We start from the raw sequence: 21264 nt of genomic DNA on the forward strand, positions 1-21264 counted from the left end.
CGTATCTTGGCTACTCTAAATAATGCTGCAATAAACATAGCTGTGCATTTTATCTTCTCATATTATGTTTTCATTTTTGGAGGGTAAATACCCAATAGTGGAATTACTGGATCATAGAGTCCTTCTATTTTTAATATTTTAGGAGCTTCCATACTGTTTTCCACAATAGTTGCACCAGTTTACATTTCTCCCAACAGTGCATGGGGTTTTCCTTTTCTCATCCTCACCAGTACTTACTCGTTCTTACCTTTTTGATACTGGCTATTCAGACTGGAGTAAAGTGCTACCTCATGGTGGTTTTGATTTGTGTTTCCCTGATGATTGGTGATACAGAGCATTTTTTTCATGTGTCTTTTGGCCATCTGTATGTTTTCGGGCAAATATCAGTCTATTCAGGTCCTCTGCCTATTTTTAATCTGATTATTTGGGGGGAGGGGTTTGGTGTTGAGACGTATGAGTTCTTTATATATTTTGGATACTAACCTCTTATCAGATATATCATTTAGAAGTATCACTCCCGTTCAGTAGGTTGCCTTTTTGGGTTTTTTTGGTGGTTTACTTGGCTGTGCAAAAGCTTTTTATTTTGGGGTAATACCATTAGTTTATCTTTGCTTTTTTCCCCCTTGCCTGAGGAGACATATTCATAAATATGTTGGTAGAGCTGATATCCACAAGATTACTGTTTTCTTTTAGGAATTTCATGCTTTTAGGTCTCACATTTAGGTCTTTAATCCATTTTGAATTTATTTTTGTGTATGGTAAAAGAAAGTGGCCTGGTTTCATTCTTTTGCAAGTAGCTGTGCAGTTTTCCTAATACTGTTTATCGATGAGACTGTCTTTTCCCCCATTGTGTATTCTTGCCTCCTTTGCTATAGAATAATTGACCATGTAAGTGTGGGTTTATTTCTGGGCTCCCTATTCTGTTGATCTGTGTGTCTGATTGTTATAGCTTTGCAGTATTTCTTGAAATTTGGGGTTATGATACCTCCATCTTTGTTATTCTTTCCAAGATTGTTTTGGCTATTCAGGGTCTTCTTTGTGTGGTTCTATACACATTTTAGGATTATTTGTTGTAGTTTTTTGAAAAATGCTATTGGTATTTTGATACGGATTGCATTGAATCTTAAGGTTGCTTTGGATAGTATGAACATCTTAACATTTAACATTTCAATCCATGAGCATAGCATATCTTTCCATTTTGTCATTTTGAATTTCTTTCATCATTGTCTTACAGTTTTTAGATTATAGGTCTTTCATTTCCTTGGTTAAATTTATTCCTTGGTATTTTACTCTTTTTGGTGCAGTTGTAAACAGAATTGTTTTCTTAATTTTCCTTTCTGCTATATTGTTATTAATGTATAGTTTGCAGTGGATTTCTGTATGTTAAGTTTGAATCATGCAACTTCTGAGCAGCCAGTCCAACAACTTCTCACTCCTTACCTCTACCTCCAATGCTGAAGCTCTTGTGTAGGCTGTCTTCCTGTTTCTCCTGGAATACTCTCTGCCTCCTGTCTTGCCTCTGTTAGTTCAGTGTGTTTACCTTAAAGGCAAAGTGATTCATTTAAAATGCACATCTACTGCATGCCTTTCCTCTGGATTAAACCCCTGAAGTGGTTTTCCATTGCTTTAAGTTCAAAGCCCTTAACATGTTTCAGAAGGCTCTTAATTACTGGAACCACTTTCTGTCTTCACTCCCTTTCCCCTTTGTTCTGCACCATACTTTCTGAAATTACTTTAGCTATTCAGTGACTCAGATCTTTTCATCTGGCTAACTCCGGCCCATCTGTCAGTTCTCAGTTTAAACATTCACTTCCTTTAGAAGCCCTTCCCAGAATTCTACCCTAGGTAGATTAGATGCTTACTTTGTGCTTTCAAAGTATCATGTACTTCTCTTGAGACGATGTTTAACACCACTTTTTTACTTTTCTGTTTAACCTGTCTTCCATACTTCAAAGGAGAAAGTGTCTTTCTTTTTGAATCAAAACAATGCATGTAAGCTACAAGTGCGTAATAAGTTGGTGCTTAATTTTTTGAATGATTTGACCAGTCAATATCATAGTTATGTTTATGCCAAAAAGTTATTAAAAGACCAGTAAAAGGTAGTCTATGATTTAAAAAAAAAAAGCAGGATTCATGACTTGTGGTTTTGGTTACAGTCGAGGAGTATCATATTTGTGCTCCCAGTAGAAACACCTATAAAACCGGAACAAAAAAATTGAAGCAACTATTTTCAGGCATTGGACAACAGATAGCACAGGGCTGTGATCTTTGAGAAAAGAGAAATGTATGAGGGACTACACATTCATTTTAGCTTTCTCCCTAGGGAAATTTTGTACACTTTGGCATATAGAATTAAAACCCCAGCAGAGAATAATAGTATTACCAGCTAGATGAAACAAACGTAAAAGTGTGGGTTTGCTGATGTGACTATAAATTATGGAATAAGATACAGGAGAGGGGTTGCTGTGCAGAGATGGGCACCAGAAATTTGTGTAAGGGACTATCAAATCTTTGGCCAGATACTAAGCTACACATGTCCAGGACAGGAATTATTGAGGGCTAGCAGAGAATAAACTATGGGGGTAGAAGAGTGGGACTGTGAGCTGAATGGATATTCTAGAGGTTACACACTGCTGGGTGACATTTGAATTGTGATATGCCAGAGTAAGGAGGCCTTATGGAACTCTCTTTTGAGTTCTCCCTTTTGATAACATTCTTTTGAGACCTCAGAAGGGCCATCAGTGTCTCCCTGTTTTGTAGGAAATACTGATGGGACATCAAATCAACAACTTAGTCTTAAGTGGTTCAGGGGAGAAAAGTTCTGTACACTTCATTTCTGCTTTTCTGTAAGCTTGTATATGTTTTGAAAATTATTTTGGAAAACACTTGCGATACTTAAGAAGCTAAAGTTTATTTGAAAAACTCACACACCTGGTCTCCTAATGCTGAATAACAGAAGTAGAAAATACTCAGTTTTAGTAAATCAGTTAAAGAGTGTTCTTGGGGTGCCTGGGTGGCTTACTTGGTTGAGCGTCCAACTCTTGATTTCAGCTCAGGTCATGATCTAATGGTCATGGGATCAAGCCCTGCATCAGCTCTCTACTGGGCATGGAGCCTACTTGGGATTCTCTCGCTCTCGCTCTCCCTTCTCTCTCTGTCTCTCTCTGTCTCTCTCTCTCTCTCTGTCTCTCTCTCTCGCCCCTCCCCTGCTTACACACATACACTCGAACTGCCCCCCCTCAAAAAATTTTTTTAAAAAAAGTATTTTTTCTCTTGTATATTTGAATAGCATGTAAAAATGACACTCATTTTGATGTTTAAGTTTTTGTCATTTTTGATAAGATTGCTCATGTCTTTTCTTTTGGAACTAACATTCTGATGCTTATTAAGGTAGCATAATCTTTCCCTGTGTACCTTTAAAGGTTGCTCAAGAAACAGATGTTAGAGCCCAGATTCGTCTGCAGTTTCGTGATGTCAATGGAGAACTTATAGCTGTGCAGAGATCTATGGTGTGTACTCAGAAAAGCAAAAAGACAGAATTTAAAACCCTGGAAGGAGTCATTACTAGAACAAAGTAGGTGTTTACCTTATATTTGAATATCTATTAATTTTCTGTTATTTAGGTTTATAAGACTGTGGGTTTTTTTCCCATTACTTTATTTTAGAGCAGCATAATAATTTTTTAAAGACTTTATTTTTTTGGAGCAGTTTCAGGTTCTCCGCAAAACTAAGCAGAAAATAGAGTTCCTGTAATACTCCCTGACCCTATGCATGCATAGCTTCATCCACTATGAACAGTTACTGTTGGATCTTTTATCAGTTAAACAGAATGATCCCATCAAAGATTTTGTGATAATGCTGCATTCCTTTGAGTAATTTATGAACACTTGTTCAACTGAAGGTACACAATCACTCAAATATAGATTGAATGAATGGAAAATGCTAGTATTGTGTGTAGGAATGTGTGAAATGAGAAGCATACAAAGTGTAACCCTTTGAACTGTCACCTTTATTAGAGTCACATTATCACCTTTAATGGGTTTGGATTTTGGAATTAGCCTACCCTGGATTCAAGGCTTTATCCCTGTTGTACAAATTACTTAACTATCACCTTACGCCTTTCACTTGTTTATTTGTCAACTAATTAAATAATTCTCTTAATTAATAACATTTGTCACCTATTATGTGCTAGAGGCAGTATATTAGCTATTGGCTTCTCAAGCAGGTTGGTTTCCTTGGCATTTAAATACACTCAGGTGGATTTCATTCCACACCAGTTACTGTTTGTCTCTATTTTCCCCTTCACAGTCAGGCTTCTCATAAGAGTTGTTGATAATCACTGTCTCTATTTCTGTTTTTCCTCCATCCTCCTCTAGCCCCATTCCTTTACTGAAACAGCTCCAACTGAGGTCAGAAATACCCTCTGTGTTAATTAGGATAATGCTATTGCTTTACTAAATAGATCTCTTTGCAATCCTGTGGTTTTTTTTTTTCACTTGTAAAATAGGGATTCATTTTTATTATATATATCTTAGAAGGATTGAGCTAATGCATGTAAAATGAGAGCTCATGTATTAGTTTTCTTTGCATAACAAACCACAAACTCAGTGGTTTAAAACAACAGACATTTATTATCTTATAGTTCTGTAATTTAGGAATCCAAATTGGGTCTCACTGGGTTAAAATCAAGGTGGTGGCCAAGCTATAATCCTTTCTGGAGGCTCTAGGGAAAATCTGTTTCTACATCCTTTCTGGGTCTTTTGCAATCCACCCACAAAACTTGGCTCATGGCCCTCCATCTTTAAAGTCAGCAATAGTGGGCTGAGTTCTCATAGTACATCACTCTGACATCCTCTTCTGGCTCCCTCTCCCACTTAAAGACACTTGTGATTGCGTCGGCCCCACCCAGACAATCCAGGGTAATCCTTTTACTTAGGGTCCAGATGATAAAGCAACCTTAACTTCATCTGTAATCTTCATTCCCTTTTGCCATGTAACCTGATGCATTCACAGGGATTAGAATATAAATATCTTTGAAGGGCCATTGTTCTGTATACTGTAACTCAGTAAATGGTAGCTATCAATAACTTCTTGAAGATCTTTTTCTGGACTTGCATGACATGACACTGTTCTGTCTCTCCCTCACAGCTACATCCAGCCAGCTAATAAAGGTAGCTGGTTCCACGGGCTCAGCCCTAAATCCTGTCCTATTTTTGCTCTGTATTCTCTTCCTAGATAATCTCATTCATACCCATTACTCAAATTACTCTCTATTCATAGATGACTGACAGATTTGGGTCTCCAGACCTCTGTTTTCAGACCCATATATCCACCTGTCTCTCTCATTTTCTACCAGCCCTTTCAAAGACACCTCAGATTGAACATGTCCAAAACCAAGCTCATGAGTCCCCTTGACTCCTCTTAAAAAATCTCCCACAATGTGATCCTCTTGCAGTGCTCCTCATTGTAGCAAATGGGGTACCCCATCCATCCAGTGACACAAACGAATACACTCTCTATATCTTGACACCTCCTTGCTCTCTATATGTAGTTCATTACCAGGTCCTCTGGCTTTAACCTAGGATTTAAATGTCTGTTGAGTCCATTTCTTTTCCTTCTGTACAGTGACCTTTCTAGTTCAGGCTACCATAATTTTTCCCCTGTCTAATGTGATCACCTCCTGGTCTATCTGTGTCCATTCTCTCCCCCTACAAAACATTCTCGGTGTATTCAGTGTAATATTTTCAAAATATGTATTGGAATATATAAATGACAGTAAATACAGATACTTTACTAATCTAGCTATTAACAGATAGTGCACAGAAAATATAAAGAAAATGTTGAATTTGTCCTCCTGATGAAAGATACTGAAAGATCTCTTGAAATCCAAGGGCAGAGATGCTCCTGGCCCTAGGTATAATGATGTAGGGGACTCTTTAAAAGACCCTAAGATACTTCTCTGTAGTGGATTGCTTTGTCACTGTGACCTTAGAAGTTGAGGTCTACTGATTTGAATTTGCTTAAATGGGTATCACTAAAGTTTGCCTTTATTATCCTTTTACATTGTGTTACTGAACAATCCGTATCTAAACACTATAGTCTTTAGATGTTTTTGTTTAAGGCACAATTGCCTGTCTTCTGTGAATCATCATGTTTTATTTTACTTTTGTTAAAGTCTGTTTTCTTATTTTTAAGTCCTGGGATTGGAAGATAGTTTATTTTTCTCTACTTATTGTCTGTAAATATTTTATATTACTATATTTAAAAATCCAAACGTAAAAAAAATTAGTTCTGGCATCTTTTCCTGTCCCTCCCTGTTTTACATACTTTTTCATCATTGAACTCCTGAATCCTTAAGAGTTAAACTTTTTACCATAAGAAAGCTATTGTAACTGGGGATGCATGAGGGAACTTTTTTTTTTTTTTTAACAAGTACAGCATAAAGGATTGATTAAGCAATTAGAATAGGTACAACAGGAGGTTTTTTTTACATAAATTCTTGATTTTCATTTTCTGTAGGCATGGTGAGAAGGTCAGTCTCAGCTCTAAGTGTGCAGAAATTGACCGAGAGATGATAAGTTCTCTTGGGGTTTCCAAGTCTGTACTAAATAATGTCATTTTTTGTCACCAAGAAGACTCTAATTGGCCTTTAAGTGAAGGAAAGGCTCTGAAGCAAAAATTTGATGAGATTTTTTCAGCAACAAGGTTTGTAGCCTTTAATGAGACTTTATAACCTGTCAAGTTATTGAGCCATGGTTGCAATTTGGATATTTCTTTTTTAGAAGAGACAAAGTCTTAAAAGTAAAGTCATCAGTTATTACCTTTCATCCTTTGGCAACCAGTGGGCATATTTTCTTTCTGTTTTCTTTCTGTGCATTTTTATTTACCTGCTTGACAGTTTATATGTAATGTTTTCATTTACCATTATATCATAAGCATTTTCTAAGGTATTAAAAGCTCTTTGTAAATGCCATCTTAGCAACTATATAATATTCCATTGTTGGAACCTATGTAATTTACTTGGAAAGAAGTTTGATTTTTATTTAATATCTTCAAAGGTACATTAAAGCCTTGGAAACGCTGCGGCAGGTACGTCAGACACAAGGTCAGAAGGTAAAAGAATGTCAAACAGAACTAAAATATTTGAAGCAAAACAAGGAAAAAGCTTGTGAGATACGTGACCAGATTACTAGTAAGGAAGCTCAGTTAATATCATCAAAGGAAATTGTCAGATCCTATGAGAACGAACTTGATCCATTGAAGGTAATTTGATTTCTTGAATAAGAAGACTCACTTTTTATGATGGTAGCATTCACTCCTAAAACACTTTATTTTTATATAAATTTGAATGGTTTGTATATTTCTTGAAAAAATTATCAAACATTATGTAATGTCATGGTTTATATTTTAGGTCTTTATTAGATGGTTTATCTTTTTTTACTATTTTTTTTAATCTTTTTTAATGTTTTTTTTTTTTTAATTTATTTTTGAGACAGAGGGAGACAGAGCATGAGCAGGGGAGGGGCAGAGAGAGAGGGAGACACAGAATCTGAAGCAGGCCCCAGGCTCTTGAGCTGTCAGCACAGAGCCCGACGCAGGGCTCGAACTCACGGACTGTGAGATCATGACCTAAGCTGAAGTCGAATGCTTAACTGACTGAGCCACCCAGGCACCCCTAAAGGATGGTTAATCTTAAAGTTGCCCAAAGAACTTGGATTTGAGAGTAAACAAATTTGTACCATCTTAGTAAGCTACTCGTATAGATCTTAAATATCACTGTAATGACCCAACCTTACATTTCTGTATTCTTAAGATTTTTTTTTAATTGACATATCTTTCCAGGGAACTTTTATAACTTGCAAGATGTTATTTGGCTTTGTACAAAATTTGGAATTGATACATATATTTGCAAATAAGTACAGCTTTCTAAACTCCTGTGGTCTGTAAGAAAGAATTTCATTTATTTCCTAAACATTTATTGAGTGTTTCCTGTGTGTGAGGGCATACAGTGTATACTGTGCTTAGGGCTGCAGGTAGTAGGAGAACCACAATGGTGTCCTTGCCCTTAAAGTGTTTCTATTCTAAGTAAGAGCATTCTTGAAAGTGGCTATTTTCTAGATTTCACATAGTAGAAGAATTCTTTTTACCCATTTAAAAGTTACTGATTTGGACTTTTAAATTTATCTGTAAATACTGGTATAGTTTATTTATTTAAATTTTTAAAATTTTTCCTCTGGTGCTCGTCATGACAGGTATACTCCTTCCTCCCCATCATCTCTTTCACCCATCCTCCAACCCACCTCCCTCCGGTACCTATCAGTTTGTTCTCTATAGTTAAAAGTCTGTTTGTCTCTGTTTTTCCCTTTACTTGTTTGTTTTGTTTCTTAAATTTCACTATAAGCGAATTCATATGGGATTTGTCTTTCTCTGACTTATTCCACTTAGCATTATACTTTCTAGCTCCATCCATGTTGTTGCAAGTGGCAAGGTTTCATTATTTTTTATGGCTGAATAATATTCCACTGTGTATATATACTACATATTTATCCATTCATCAGTTGATGGTCACTTGGGATGCTTCCATATCTTGGGGATTATAAATAATGCTGCTATAAACATAGGGGTACATGTGTCCCCCTCGAATTAGTGCTCTTGAATTCTTTGGGTAAATGCCCAGTAGTGCAATTGCTGGATCATAAAGTAGTTCTATTTTTACCTTTTTTTTTTTTTTTTAATTTTTTTTGTTATTTTTTTTATTTTTAACTTTTTGAGGAACCTCCATACTGTTTCCCATATTGGCTGCACCAGTTTGTATTCCCACCAGCAATACACAGGGGTTCCTTTTACTACACATCCTCACCAGCACCTTGTGATTTTAGCCATTCTGACAGGTAAGAGGTGATATCTCATTGTAGTTTTGATTTGCATTTCCCTGATGATGAGTGATGTTGAGCATCTTTTCATGGGTCTGTTAGCCATCTGGATGTCTGCCTTGGAAAAAGATACTTGGGGGGCGCCTGGGTGGCGCAGTCGGTTACGCATCCGACTTCAGCCAGGTCACGATCTTGCGGTCGGTGAGTTCGAGCCCCGCGTCGGGCTCTGGGCTGAGGGCTCAGAGCCTGGAGCCTGTTTCCGATTCTGTGTCTCCCTCTCTCTCTGCTCCTCCCCCGTTCATGCTCTGTCTCTCTCTGTCCCCAAAATAAATAAACGTTGAAAAAAAAAAATTAAAAAAAAAAAAAAAGATACTTGGATATTTGTTTTTTTGGGTGTGAGTTGTATCAGTTCATTATATGTTTTGGATATTAACCCTTTATCGGATATGTCATGGGCAGATAATTTCTCCCATTCCATAGATTGCCTTTTAGTTTTTTGTTTTTTTTGTTTTTAATTTTTTTTTCAACGTTTTTATTTATTTTTGGGACAGAGAGAGACCGAGCGTGAATGGGGGAGGGGCAGAGAGAGAGGGAGACACAGAATCGGAAACAGGCTCCAGGCTCTGAGCCATCAGCCCAGAGCCTGATGCGGGGCTCAAACTCACGGACGGCGAGATCGTGACCTGGCTGAAGTCGGACGCTTAACCGACTGCGCCACCCAGGCGCCCCTGCCTTTTAGTTTTGATTGCTTGAAGCTTTTTATTTTGATGTAGTCCCCATAGTTTATTTTTGCTTTTGTTTCCCTTGCCTCAGAGAACCTGTCTGGAGAAAAGTTGCTATCATTGATGTCTGAGTAATTACTGTCTGTGCTTCTCTTCTAGGATTTTTATGGTTTCAGGTCTCAAATTTAGATCTTCAACCCATTTTGAGTTTATTTTTGTGTATGGTGTAAGAAAGTGGTCCCGTTTCATTCTTCTGCATGTTGCTGACCAGTTTTCCCAGTACCCATTTGTTGAAGAGATGGTCTTTTTCCCACTGGATATTCTTTCCTGCTTTGTCAAAGATTAATTGACCATATAGTGGTGGGTTTATTTCTGGATTTTCTATTCTGTTTTATCAATCTATGTGTCTACTTTTGTGCCAGTACTGTACTGTTTTGATCATTGTAGCTTTGTAATATAACTTGAGATCTGGAACTGTGATGCCTCCAGCTTTGCTTTTCTTTTTCAAGATTGCTGTGGCTGTTTGGAATTTTTTGTGGTTCCATATATATTTTAGGATTGTTTATTCCGGTTTTATGAAAAATGCTGTTGGTATTTTGATAGGGATTGCATTAAATCTGTAGATTGCTTTGGGTAGTATGGACATTTCAACAATATTTGCTCTTCCAGTCCATGAGCATGGAATTCTTTCCACTTTGTGTCATCTTCAGTGTTTTTCATCAGTGCTTTGCAGTTTTCAGAATACAGGTTTTTGGTTAGGTTTATTCCTAGGTGTCTTATTATTTTTGGTGCAGTTGTCAATGGGACTGTGTTCTTATTTTCTCTTTCTGCTGTTACATTATTGGTGTATAGAAATACAATTGATTTTGGGCACATGGGTGGCTCAGTTGGTCAAGCATCCGACTCTTGATTTCAGCTCAGTTCATGATCTCATGGTTCATGGGTTTGAGCCCCACGTCGGACTCTGTGTTGACAGCATGAAGCCTGTTTGGGATCCTGTCTCCCTCTCTGTCAGTCCTTCCCCCTGCTTGCTCTCTAACTCTCAAAAAAAAAAAAAACAAAAACCAAAAACCAGTCGATTTTGTATCCTTCAGCTTTACTGAATTTGTTTATCAGGTCTAGGAGCTTTTAGGTGGTCTTTTGGGTTTTCTCTGTATGTATAATATGTCATCTGCAAATAGTGAAAGTTTTACTTCTTCCTTACTGATTTGGATGCTTCCTATTTCTTTTTGTTGTCTGATTGCTGTGGCTAGGACTTCAGTACTATGTTGAATAAAAACAGTGAGAGTGGACATCCTGCATTGTTCCTGACTTTGGAGAAAGGCTCTCACTTTTTCCCCATTGAAGATGATGTTAGCTATGTGTTGAAAATCTGTGGCCTTTATTATGTTGAGGTTTGTTGCCTCTAAACCTACTTTGTTGAGGGGTTTTATCATGAATGGATGCTGTACTTTGTCAAATGCTTTTTCTCATCTGTTGAAATGCTCCTATGGTTCTTATCCTTCTTTTATTGATGTGATACGTCATGTTGATTGATATGCCGATATTGAATCACTCTTGCAATTTAGGAATAAATCCCATTTGATTGTGGTGAATGATTTTTTAATGTTTGTTGAAATCAGTATTTTGTAGAGGATTTTTGCATTTGCGTTCCTCAGAGAAAATAGCCTGTAAATCTCTTTTTTTATGGTGTCTTTATCTGGTTTTGGTATTGGTAATGCTGGCTTCATAGAATGAATTTGGAAGTTTTCCTTCCTTTTCTATTTTTTGGGATACTTTGAGAAGAATAGGTACTAACTTGTCTTTAAATGTTTGGTAGAATTCACCTGTGAAGCCATTGGTTCTGGACTTCTGTTTGTTGGGAGGGTTTTTTTTTTTTTTTGTCTGTTTTTTATTTTTAGAGAGAGTATGAGTGGGGAAGGGGGTAGAGGGGGAGAGAGAATGTTAAGCAGCTTCACACTCAGTACAGAGCCCAACTCAGGACTTAATCTCATGACCTTGGGATTGTGACCTGAGCCAAAATAAAGAGTTAGACATTCAACCAAATTGAGCCACCCAGGCACCCCTGTTGGTTGGGAGTTTTTTGATTACTGATTTATCTGCTGGTAATTGATCTGTTAAAATTTTATGTTTCTTTCTGTTTCTGCTTTAGTAGGTTATATGTTTCTAGTAGTTTATTCATTTCTTGTAGGTTTTCCAATTTGTTGGCAAATAAATTTTCATAATACTCTCTTACAATTGTTTGTATTTCTGTGGTGTTGGTTGTTATGTTTCCTCCTTTACTAATGATTTTGTTTATTTCAGTCCTCTCTCTTTCTCTCTCTCTCTCTCTCTCTCTCTCTCTTTTTGATGAGGCTGGCCTAGGACCTTACCAATTTTGCTGAAATTTTCAAAGAACCAGCTCCTGGTTTTATTGATATTTTTTTTTTTTTTTTTTTTTTTTTTTTTAGTTTGTGTCATTTATTTCTGCTCTAATCTTTATTATTTCCTTCCTTTTGCGGGTTTTGGGATTTATTTGCTCTTTCTTTTTTAGTTCCTTTAGGTGTAAAGTAAGGTTGTCTATTTGAGATTTTTCTTACTTCTTGAGGTAGGCCTGTATTGCTGTAAACTTCCCTCTTAGAATCACTTTTGCTGCATCCCAAAGGTTTTGAACTTTTGTGTTTTCATTTTCATTTGTTTCCATGTAGTTTCTTTTTTTTAAGTTTTGCAATAATCTCTACACCCAACGTGGGGTTTGAACTCACAACCCTGAGATCAAGAGTGCATGCGCCTTCAGCTGAGCCAGCTGGTGCCCTTCCATGTACTTTTTATTTCTTCTTTTATTTCCTGATTGACCTATTTATTGTTTAGTGGCGTATTATTTAATCTCCATGTATTTGTCCTCTTTCTAGATTTTTTATTGTGGTTGATGTTTAGTTCTATAGCATTGTGGTCAGAAAAGATGCATGGTATGACTTTGATCTTTTTGAATTTGTTGAGACTTGTTTTGTGGCCTAATACATGATCTGTTCTGGAGAATGTTCCATGTGCACTTGAAAAGAATGTGTATTCTGGTGTTTTAGAATGAAATGTTCTGAACAGAATAAAATCTTGGATTGCCAGCAACTTGTTCTGCAAGTGTTCCACAAGACAAGCAAACATTTGTAATAAATTTTATCTTGCTAAACAAGTGATGTCTTGCAATATGAGTAGTACGTGACACCAAATGTCACATGATCACAACTGAGCCAATGGTTCTTCTCTCTTTCTCTCTCTCCCTTGCTGTGAGATTATGGGTGATTGTCTCCCATGTTCGGATGCTCAGTCTCAGGCTGTGATGTTTGGCAGAAATCAGTGATTTTTCAGCATGTTGGAAGGTTCTCCCAACTGGCACTAGTGTAGTTTTTGTCACTTCAAAACACCTATGGACAGTCCTTTGCTTTTCCATAAAAGAGTAAGCTTAGGAATGCTTTGCTTCATTCTAGGTCAGGCTGCCTGCAGATATAGACCCTTTCCTCTGCTGCCTTATCACCAGTTACATGAAATACAGTGTAAGAAAGAGTTTATTAATACTGTAGTCAACATCTGAAAGTGAAAGTCGTCCTACACAACCCTTCTCTCTCTTGTCTTCCTCACACCAGCCACGAAGGTTTTCAAAGGTTAAGTGCAGGTTAATTTATTTATTTTTATTTGTATTTTGTATTTTATTTATTATTTTATTACAGTATTACAATATTACAGTATTTTAATCATTTTTATATGAATGTTTTTGGGTTGTGGAATGAATCCTGAGTTTCCATTATTTCTTATGGGGAAATCCGCTTTGATATACAAGTGCTTTGGATTACAAGTATGTTTCCAGAACGAATTATGCTCACAATCTAAGGTTTTACTGTGTATCTGTTAAATCTACCTCTTTCAGTGTGTCATTTAAGGCCATTGTTTCCTTGTTTTTCTGTTTAGATGATCTGTTTATTGATGTAAGTGGGGTGTTAAAGTCCCCTACTATTATTGTATTATTATCAGTCAGTTCCTTTATGTAATTAACTAGTTTATGTATTTAAGTGCTTTCATGTTGGGCACATAAATTTTTACAATTTTTATATCTCCTTGTTGCATTATACCCTTGATTACTGGGTAGCCTCTTGGTCTCTTGTTACAGTCTTTGATGTAAAGTCTATTTTGTCCAGTATAACTGTTGCTACTGTGGCTTTCTTTTGCCATTCACTTGCATGATGAATGTTTCTGCAAACCCTTCCTTTTTTTTTTTTTTTTTTTAATATTTGTTTATTTTTGGGGCGCCTGGGTGGCGCAGTCGGTTAAGCGTCCGACTTCAGCCAGGTCATGATCTCGCGGTCCGTGAGTTCGAACCCCGCATCAGGCTCTGGGCTGATGGCTCGGAGCCTGGAGCCTGTTTCCGATTCTGTGTCTCCCTCTCTCTGTCCCTCCCCCGTTCATGCTCTGTCTCTCTCTGTCCCAAAAATAAATAAAAAACGTTGAAAAAAAAATTAAAAAAAAAAATATTTGTTTATTTTTGAGAGAGACAAATTGTGAGCTGGGGAGGGGCAGAGACAGAGGGAGACACAGAATCTGAAGCAGGCTCCAGGCTCTGAGCTCTCAGCACAGATCCTGACACGAGGCTTGAACTCCTGAACTGCAAGATCATGACCTGAGCTGAAGTTGGACACTTAACCAACTGAGCCACCCAGGAACCCCTCCATACCCTCACTTTCAATCTGCAGGTGTCCTTAGGTCTAAAATGAGTCTCTGGTAGGCAGTAAACAGATGGGTCTTGTTTGTTTGTTTGTTTTTAATGTTTGTTTATTTTTGAGAGAGAGAGAGAGAGACTTGTGAGGAGGGGAGGGGCAGAGAGAGAGAGAGAGACACAGAATCTGAAGCAGGTTCCAGGCTCCAAGCTGTCAGCACAGAGCTCATTGTGGGGCTCAAACTCATGAACTGTGAGAGCATGACCCAAGCCGAAGTCTGACACTTAACCAACTAAGCCACTCAGGCGCCCCCTTTTTTTTTTTTTTAATTCCTTCTACAACCCTGCATCTTTTGATTAGATCATTTAGTCCATTTTCATCTAGGGTAATTATTGATAGATATGTATTTATTGCCATTTTATTACTTGTTTTGTGGTTATTTCTGAAGATTTTCTCTGATCCTTTCTTACCTTTCTCTCTTTCATGGTTTACTGGGTTTCTTTAGTGATATATTTGGATTTCTTTTATCCTTTGCATATTTATTAGTGGTTTTGATTTGTGGTAACCATTAGGTTTGTATATAACCTCTTTTGCATATAGCAGTCTATATGAAGTTGGTAGTGGTTTAAATTTGAACCTATTCTTTACTCTTCCCCTTCCTACTTTTTGTTTTATTTGATTTTTTAAAATTTTTTTAAAAATTTCTTTTTTTAATTATTTTTTGAGACACAGAGACAGAGCATGAGCAGGGGAGGGGCAGAGAGAGAGGGAGACACAGAATCTGAAGCAGGCTCCAGGCTCTGAGCTGTCAGCACAGAGCCTGATGTGGGGCTCAAACTCACAGACTGTGAGATCATGACCTAAGCCAAAGTCGGACGCTTAACCAACTGAGCCACCCAGGTGCCCCTATTTTTAAAATTTTTTTTTAATGTTTATTTATTTTTAAGAGAGACAGAGACAGAGTGTGAGTGGGGGAGGGGCAGAGAGAGAGAGGGAGACCCAGAATCTGAAGCAGGCTCCAGTCTCCAAGCTTGTCAGCACAGAGCCTGACATGGGGATTGAACTCACAAACTGTGAGATCATGACCTGAGCCGAAGTCAGACACTTAACTGACTGAACCACCTAGGCGCCCCTCCCCTCCCTACTTTTTCGATATGTGTTGTCATAATATTATACATTCTTTTATTTTGTGAATTTCTTGACTGATTTTTTTTTATAGGAATATTTATTTTTACTGCTTTTGTGTTTCCTACTTTCATATTATCCTTTTTGGTCTTTCCACTCAGAGAGTCCCCTTTAATATTTCTTACAAGGATGAGTTAGTGGTCATGAACTTTAGTTTTTGCTTGTCTGGGAAGCTGTTTATCTCGCCTTCTATTCTGAATGACAGCCTTGCTGGATATAGTATTCTTGTCTGCAGATTTTTCCCATTCAGCACTTTGAATATATCATGCTACCCTTCTGGTTTGGAATGTTTCTTCTCAAAAATCAGGTGGTATCCTGGGGCGCCTGGGTGGCGCAGTCGGTTAAGCGTCTGACTTCAGCCAGGTCACGATCTCGCGGTCCGTGAGCTCAAGCCTCGCGTCAGGCTCTGGGCTGATGGCTCAGAGCCTGGAGCCTGTTTCCGATTCTGTGTCTCCCTCTCTCTGCCCCTCCCCCGTTCATGCTCTGTCTCTCTCTGTCCCAAAAATAAATAAACGTTGAAAAAAAAAAAATCAGGTGGTATCCTTATGAAGTTTTCTTTGTATGTAAGTGTTGTCTTTTGCCTTGCTCCTTTTTTTTTTTTTAAGTTTATTTATTTTGAGAGAGAGACAGCATGAGCAGGGAAGGGGCAGAGAGAGAGGGAGAGAAAGAATCACAAGCAAGCTCCGGGCCATCAGCACAGAGCCCAAAGCAGAGCTCAAACCCTAGAGTTCATTACCTGAGCTGAAAGCAAGAGTTGGATGCTTAACCGACTGAGCCATGCAGTCGCCCCTCATCTTGCTGCTTTTTTTTTTTTTATGTGTATTTACTTTTGAGAGAAAGAGAGAGAGACAGAGGTGTGAGTGTGGGAGGGACCGAGAGAGGTAGACACAGAATCTGAAGTAGGTTCCAGGCTCTGAGCTGTCAGCACAGAGTCTGACACAGGGCTCAAACCCATAGACTGCAAGATCATGTCCTGAGCTGAAGTCGGACACTTAACCGACTGAGCCACCCAGGCATCCCTCATCTTGCTGCTTTTAATATTTTTTTTATTTATCAGTATATTTTGCCTTTTTACTTACTTTTTAAGAAATTTTTTGCCTTTTTAGTTATAATGTATCATGGTATGAATCTGCTATTTTTTATTTTGTTGGGGGTTCTCAGCACCTCCTGGATCTTGATATCTGTTTCCTTTTCCAGATTTGGGAAGTTTCGAGCTGTTATTTTTTCAAATAAATTCTCTGCCCCGTTTTCTCTCTTTTCTCCTTCTAGGACTCCTATAATACGAACATTAGTATGTTTGATGGAGTCATTGAGTTCCCTAAGTCTTCCCATTTTGCATAATTCTTTTTTCACTGTTTTGTTCAGCTTGGTAACTTTCCATTAATCTGTCTTCTAGGTCACTATGTCTTTGCTTCTTCCAGCCTGCTGTTCATTACATCAGATGTTTCTCATTTTGTTTATTGAGCCCTTTCTCTCTCTTATTTTACTCATTATCTCTGTGTTAATGGTCTCACTGATGTCCTCCACTCGTTTCTCACGTCCAGTGAATGTCTTTATGATCATTGCTTTAAATTCTCCAAGAGGCACGTTACTTATATCTGTTTCACTTAGATCTCTAATCATGGCCTTGTTCTGTTCTTACATTTGGGACAAATTCATCTGTCTTCTCATTTTGTGTAAGTCTCTGTGCCTGTTTCTGTGTGTTAGGAAAGTCACCTATATTTTTTGTTATTGGGGTAATGGCTCTATGAAGAAGAGGTCCTTTAGTGCCCTGCAGTTTAGTTTCATCTGTTCCCCAGGGCCTGGTGCTTCTAGGAGTGTCTCTAGTGTGTACTTCATGTGCTTTGCTGTTGTGTCCTGGCTGCTTTATCCTTTGGGCCAGTCTCTTTGCCTGTATGTGGGCAGTGTTCGGTCCCTGGCCTGAATGTGATGTGTTTTAATTAGGTGTACTCTGTTATCCTTGTGAAATGAGACCTGTCCCCACCACTGTTGGGACTGAGGCTCTGAAAAACTTCCAGGTCCGGAGATCTGCTGTTAGCGGGGGTTTGGGCCAGTCTTCTTGGGGAGGGGGCCCATTGCACTAGGACTGAGGCAAGCGTGACTGGGAGCGGCAGTTTCACTGGGGTGTGGAGGGTTGGGGCTTGGTGTAAGCAAGTTAGGTAGCAGTGTCACGGCTGGGCTGGTTCCCGGAGGGGTCTCTGCACGAACATTGCCTCTCTAAGACATGCTCCAAGATGAGCAACTAACCCCACTCTTTGCCCCAGGTGCTCCTCAGATCGCTGTTTCCATACTGTATTTCAGCGGGCTGTTTGCCCTGCATTTTCTCCCAAGCAGCCCCAGTACCCTCTGAGCTCTATCGGAGCCAAACACTCTGACTTTTAAAACTCCAGGCTTTATCAACAAGAGCCAAAGTATGGAAAGAGCCCAAATGTCCATCAGCAGATGAATGGATAAAGAAGATGTGTGTGTGTGTGTGTGTATATATACACACATACAATGGAGCATTACTCAGCAATCAAAAAGAATGAAATCTTGTCATTTGCAACTACATGGATGGAACTAGAGGGTATTACGCTAAGCGAAACTAGTCAGTCAGAACAAGACAAATATCATTTGACTTCACTCATACGGGGACCTTAAGAAAGAAAATAGATGAACGTAAGGGAAGGAAGGCAAAAATAATAAAAAACAGGGAGGGGGGACAAAAACATAAGAGACTTTTAAATATGGAGAATAAACAGAAGGTTACTGGAGGGGTTATGGAAGGGGATGGGCTAAAGAGTAAGGGGCATTAAGGAATCTATTCCTGAAACATTTTTGTACTATATGCTAACTAACTTGGATGTAATTTAAAAAAATAAATAAAAATTAAAAAAAACAAACAAAAAAAACTCCAGGCTTTAAGCCCTGCTGGTTGTAAGAACTCAGGAAATTCAAGCCCTCTAGCTTTTCAAGCCTATTGCTATGGGGATTTATTTTCTGCTTGTGCTTACCTGTGTGTTAGTCTCTCTATCCCCCTTCTCTGCAGTTGCAGCTCCCTCCCCACCCTGGGGGTCACAGTCTGTCACTCTCCCAAACTGTGTCTCTGTACTTTGTACTCCATCACCATCTTCCAAACTCCTGGTATAGATCTTTGAATTATAAATTAGAAAAACTTTGGTTTTGTTCTGTCCTGGTGCCCACTAATATTAATGCATTATTTAGTGAATATTGTTTTGTGTGTAGCACTGTGCCAGGTATTTTGGGGGATAATGAAGCCAAAAACTTGGACTTTGCTTTTAAAGAACTTAAAATCTACTTAGAAAAACAAGGAAACTATTTTAGAAGATAGGGAGGATCTCAAATGAGTAATTTGAAGAGTTATGTAAATGGTACATTTGAAAACATAGGTTCTTTAGGAGCTAAAAGGTGGTGGCTGTAGCACAGTGAGGAAAGAAAAAATAGATAAATTGGACTTCCTTGGGGTGCCTGGGTGGTGCAGTTAGTTAAGCATCCAACTCTTGATCTTGGCTCAGGTCATGATCTTACAGTATGTGAGTTTGAGCCTCGCCAGGATCTGGTGGACTGGCTGGATTTAAGGAATGAAGCTACCTAGAGTTGTCACAATAGGTCCAAACCCAGATAATGCCACCAAGAGGCCATAATAGAAGCTGAGAAGTTTCTGAGTGGAGTACCATAGCTGAGATGTTAATATCCATTGCTTTTAAGAATCAATCCTGTTCTTTTTGTTGCTGCTCAAAAGATATTTTCTGAACACAAAATTTTTTTCATAAGTGATAATGAATGGTCCAGTCACTGAACAGGGTGTTTTAAAATGCATTATGTGAACTCCATAGTAATCCTGTGAGGTTTTATAGGCAAGAAAACTGTGGCACAGGTGTTCACATTGCAACCATGGTGTGGAACCAGGGTTAGAGTCCAAACCTCTCTGAATCCTAAGCCCATACTTTTTGTTTTAAGTTGAATTTATTGAAGTGTAATTTAGATAGGTCAGTCTTTTTTATTTTAGCCTTTATAGTAGATGAATGCTAGTATCTTGAGTGGTTTTTTTTTTTTCATTATGGTTTTATTTTGCACTTTTCTCATGTTTATGGATGTTAAGTGTCCTTTTAAGTGTTGATTTGCCATCTGAGCATCTTTGGACAAGTGTCTATTCGATATTTTGCCTATTTTGAATGGGATTTTTGTCTTACTTGGCTGTGAGAGTTCTTTTTATTCTGGATGCAAGCCCTTATCATACATGTGTTTTGCAAATATTTTATTAACTGCTTTTCCAAGGACAGCAGTTTTTGATTTTGATGAAGTTCAGTTTATCAAATTTTTTCTTACAGTTTGTTTTTGTTTCCTGTTTAGGAAATCTTTGACCCCAAATTGCACAGATTTTCTACAGTGTTTTCTTCTTGAAGTTTTGTAGTTTGAGTTCTTACATTTATGTTCCATTTCAGGTTAATTTTTGAATGTAGTACAAGGTAAGGTTGAGTTTTTCCTTCTTCCAGCACCCAGAGCCTACAGTGTTAACTATTATCCCACCCTGCCTCCAGTCTTAACCTCCCATCATTAAGTATGTGCCTTCGTGCACATGGAGTCCTTCAAGTCTCCTACTTAGCAAGTACTCTCACAAGAGTTAGAGTGAATGGATAGCAGCATCTTGTACAATGTCTTCAATATAGTAGTCATTCATTCAGTGATAGCTATGAATTATTGGTAAAATTACTCATTCTTCCATTTAGCTAACATAGAGAACATCAATTTCTTGTGGGGGGATACATTAGTGAACAAAGTTCCTGTTTTTTATGGTGGTTACATGCTACTCATTAATCTACAAATCACAAGATAAGATACTACTGTAATTTTATTAAATGACTAATATTAAAGTTGAGGGTGCATTTAGGTGCAACAGTGAAAGCTTCAAGTTGATATCTCAGCACTCTAATGTTAACGTTAGTTTAATAAATTAGGTTTTAAGAATATCTTAGAAGAGGAATAGGTCATCCTTGGATTTGTAGAGACAAACATTAGAAGAATATCCCCAGCAGAGCCTGGTTTCACCTATTTCTAGGAGATTAGGCAACCAGCTGTCCTTGGAAGCAGGCCAAGGAGATCATTTATCACACTTAACTTGTTCACATTTTTTCTGTGCTTGAATAGACTTTAAATCAAAGCATAGTTTTCCATGTAAGTTTGGCCTTCAGATTCACAATGCACTGGTAACTCACTGTGAGTTTCTAGTCCACTCACTAATTCTGTTTATTTTTTAAATAAATTAAATCGTTAGCCTTTTAAAGATTAAGTTTTTATAATGTACTTTACATAATGTGACTCTACCCAGTGACTTCTCTGGGACATGTTGAGGGCAAAGCAGTTTATTAGTTTTGTTTTGTTTTGTTTTGTTTTTTCCTAGCTGTGAGGAGTTGGACAAGTTACTTAATGTCTCTGCTTCTCAGTTTCTCTGTGCCTCCTATAATTTATAGCCTTGCTAGCATTAAATGAGATAGATCACTTTTACTAAGTATCTAGCCCAGGACATCTTAACTTCTTTTCATTCATTTGCATTATAAACTAGTGAAATTTATGTATTTATTTTCAGAATCGTCTAAAAGAAATTGAACAAAATCTTTCTAAAATAATGAGACTTGACAATGAAATTAAAGCCTTGGATAGCCGAAAGAAGCAGATGGAAAAAGATAATAGTGAACTGGAACAGAAAATGGAAAAGGTTTGTGGTGGTAGAATTTTGTTCTCCAAAATTTTGAGATTATTTAATGAACCTCATTTGAATCCATTGTTTCAGTCATATCT

General features: G+C 37.9%; 1 protein-coding gene across 4 annotated transcripts in view; it reads left to right on the top strand.

The window, feature by feature from the left end:
- Positions 1–21264, top strand: part of RAD50 (RAD50 double strand break repair protein) — an 86441-nt gene that overhangs the window by 9179 nt on the left and 55998 nt on the right. For 3 of the 4 annotated variants that reach the window (XR_007150379.1, XM_047850149.1, XM_047850168.1), the window contains exons 3-6: positions 3423–3574; positions 6520–6705; positions 7059–7263; positions 21053–21181. Coding sequence is in view for 3 of the 4 variants with exons in the window: in XM_047850149.1 (XP_047706105.1) it covers positions 3423–3574; positions 6520–6705; positions 7059–7263; positions 21053–21181 (672 nt within the window). In the remaining variant the exon portion in view is untranslated. The remainder of the gene's footprint in view (positions 1–3422; positions 3575–6519; positions 6706–7058; positions 7264–21052; positions 21182–21264) is intronic. The other variant, XM_047850155.1, reaches the window with a different exon arrangement.

This window comes from Prionailurus viverrinus, chromosome A1, assembly GCF_022837055.1.
Source record: "Prionailurus viverrinus isolate Anna chromosome A1, UM_Priviv_1.0, whole genome shotgun sequence".
NCBI lineage: Eukaryota > Metazoa > Chordata > Mammalia > Carnivora > Felidae > Prionailurus > Prionailurus viverrinus.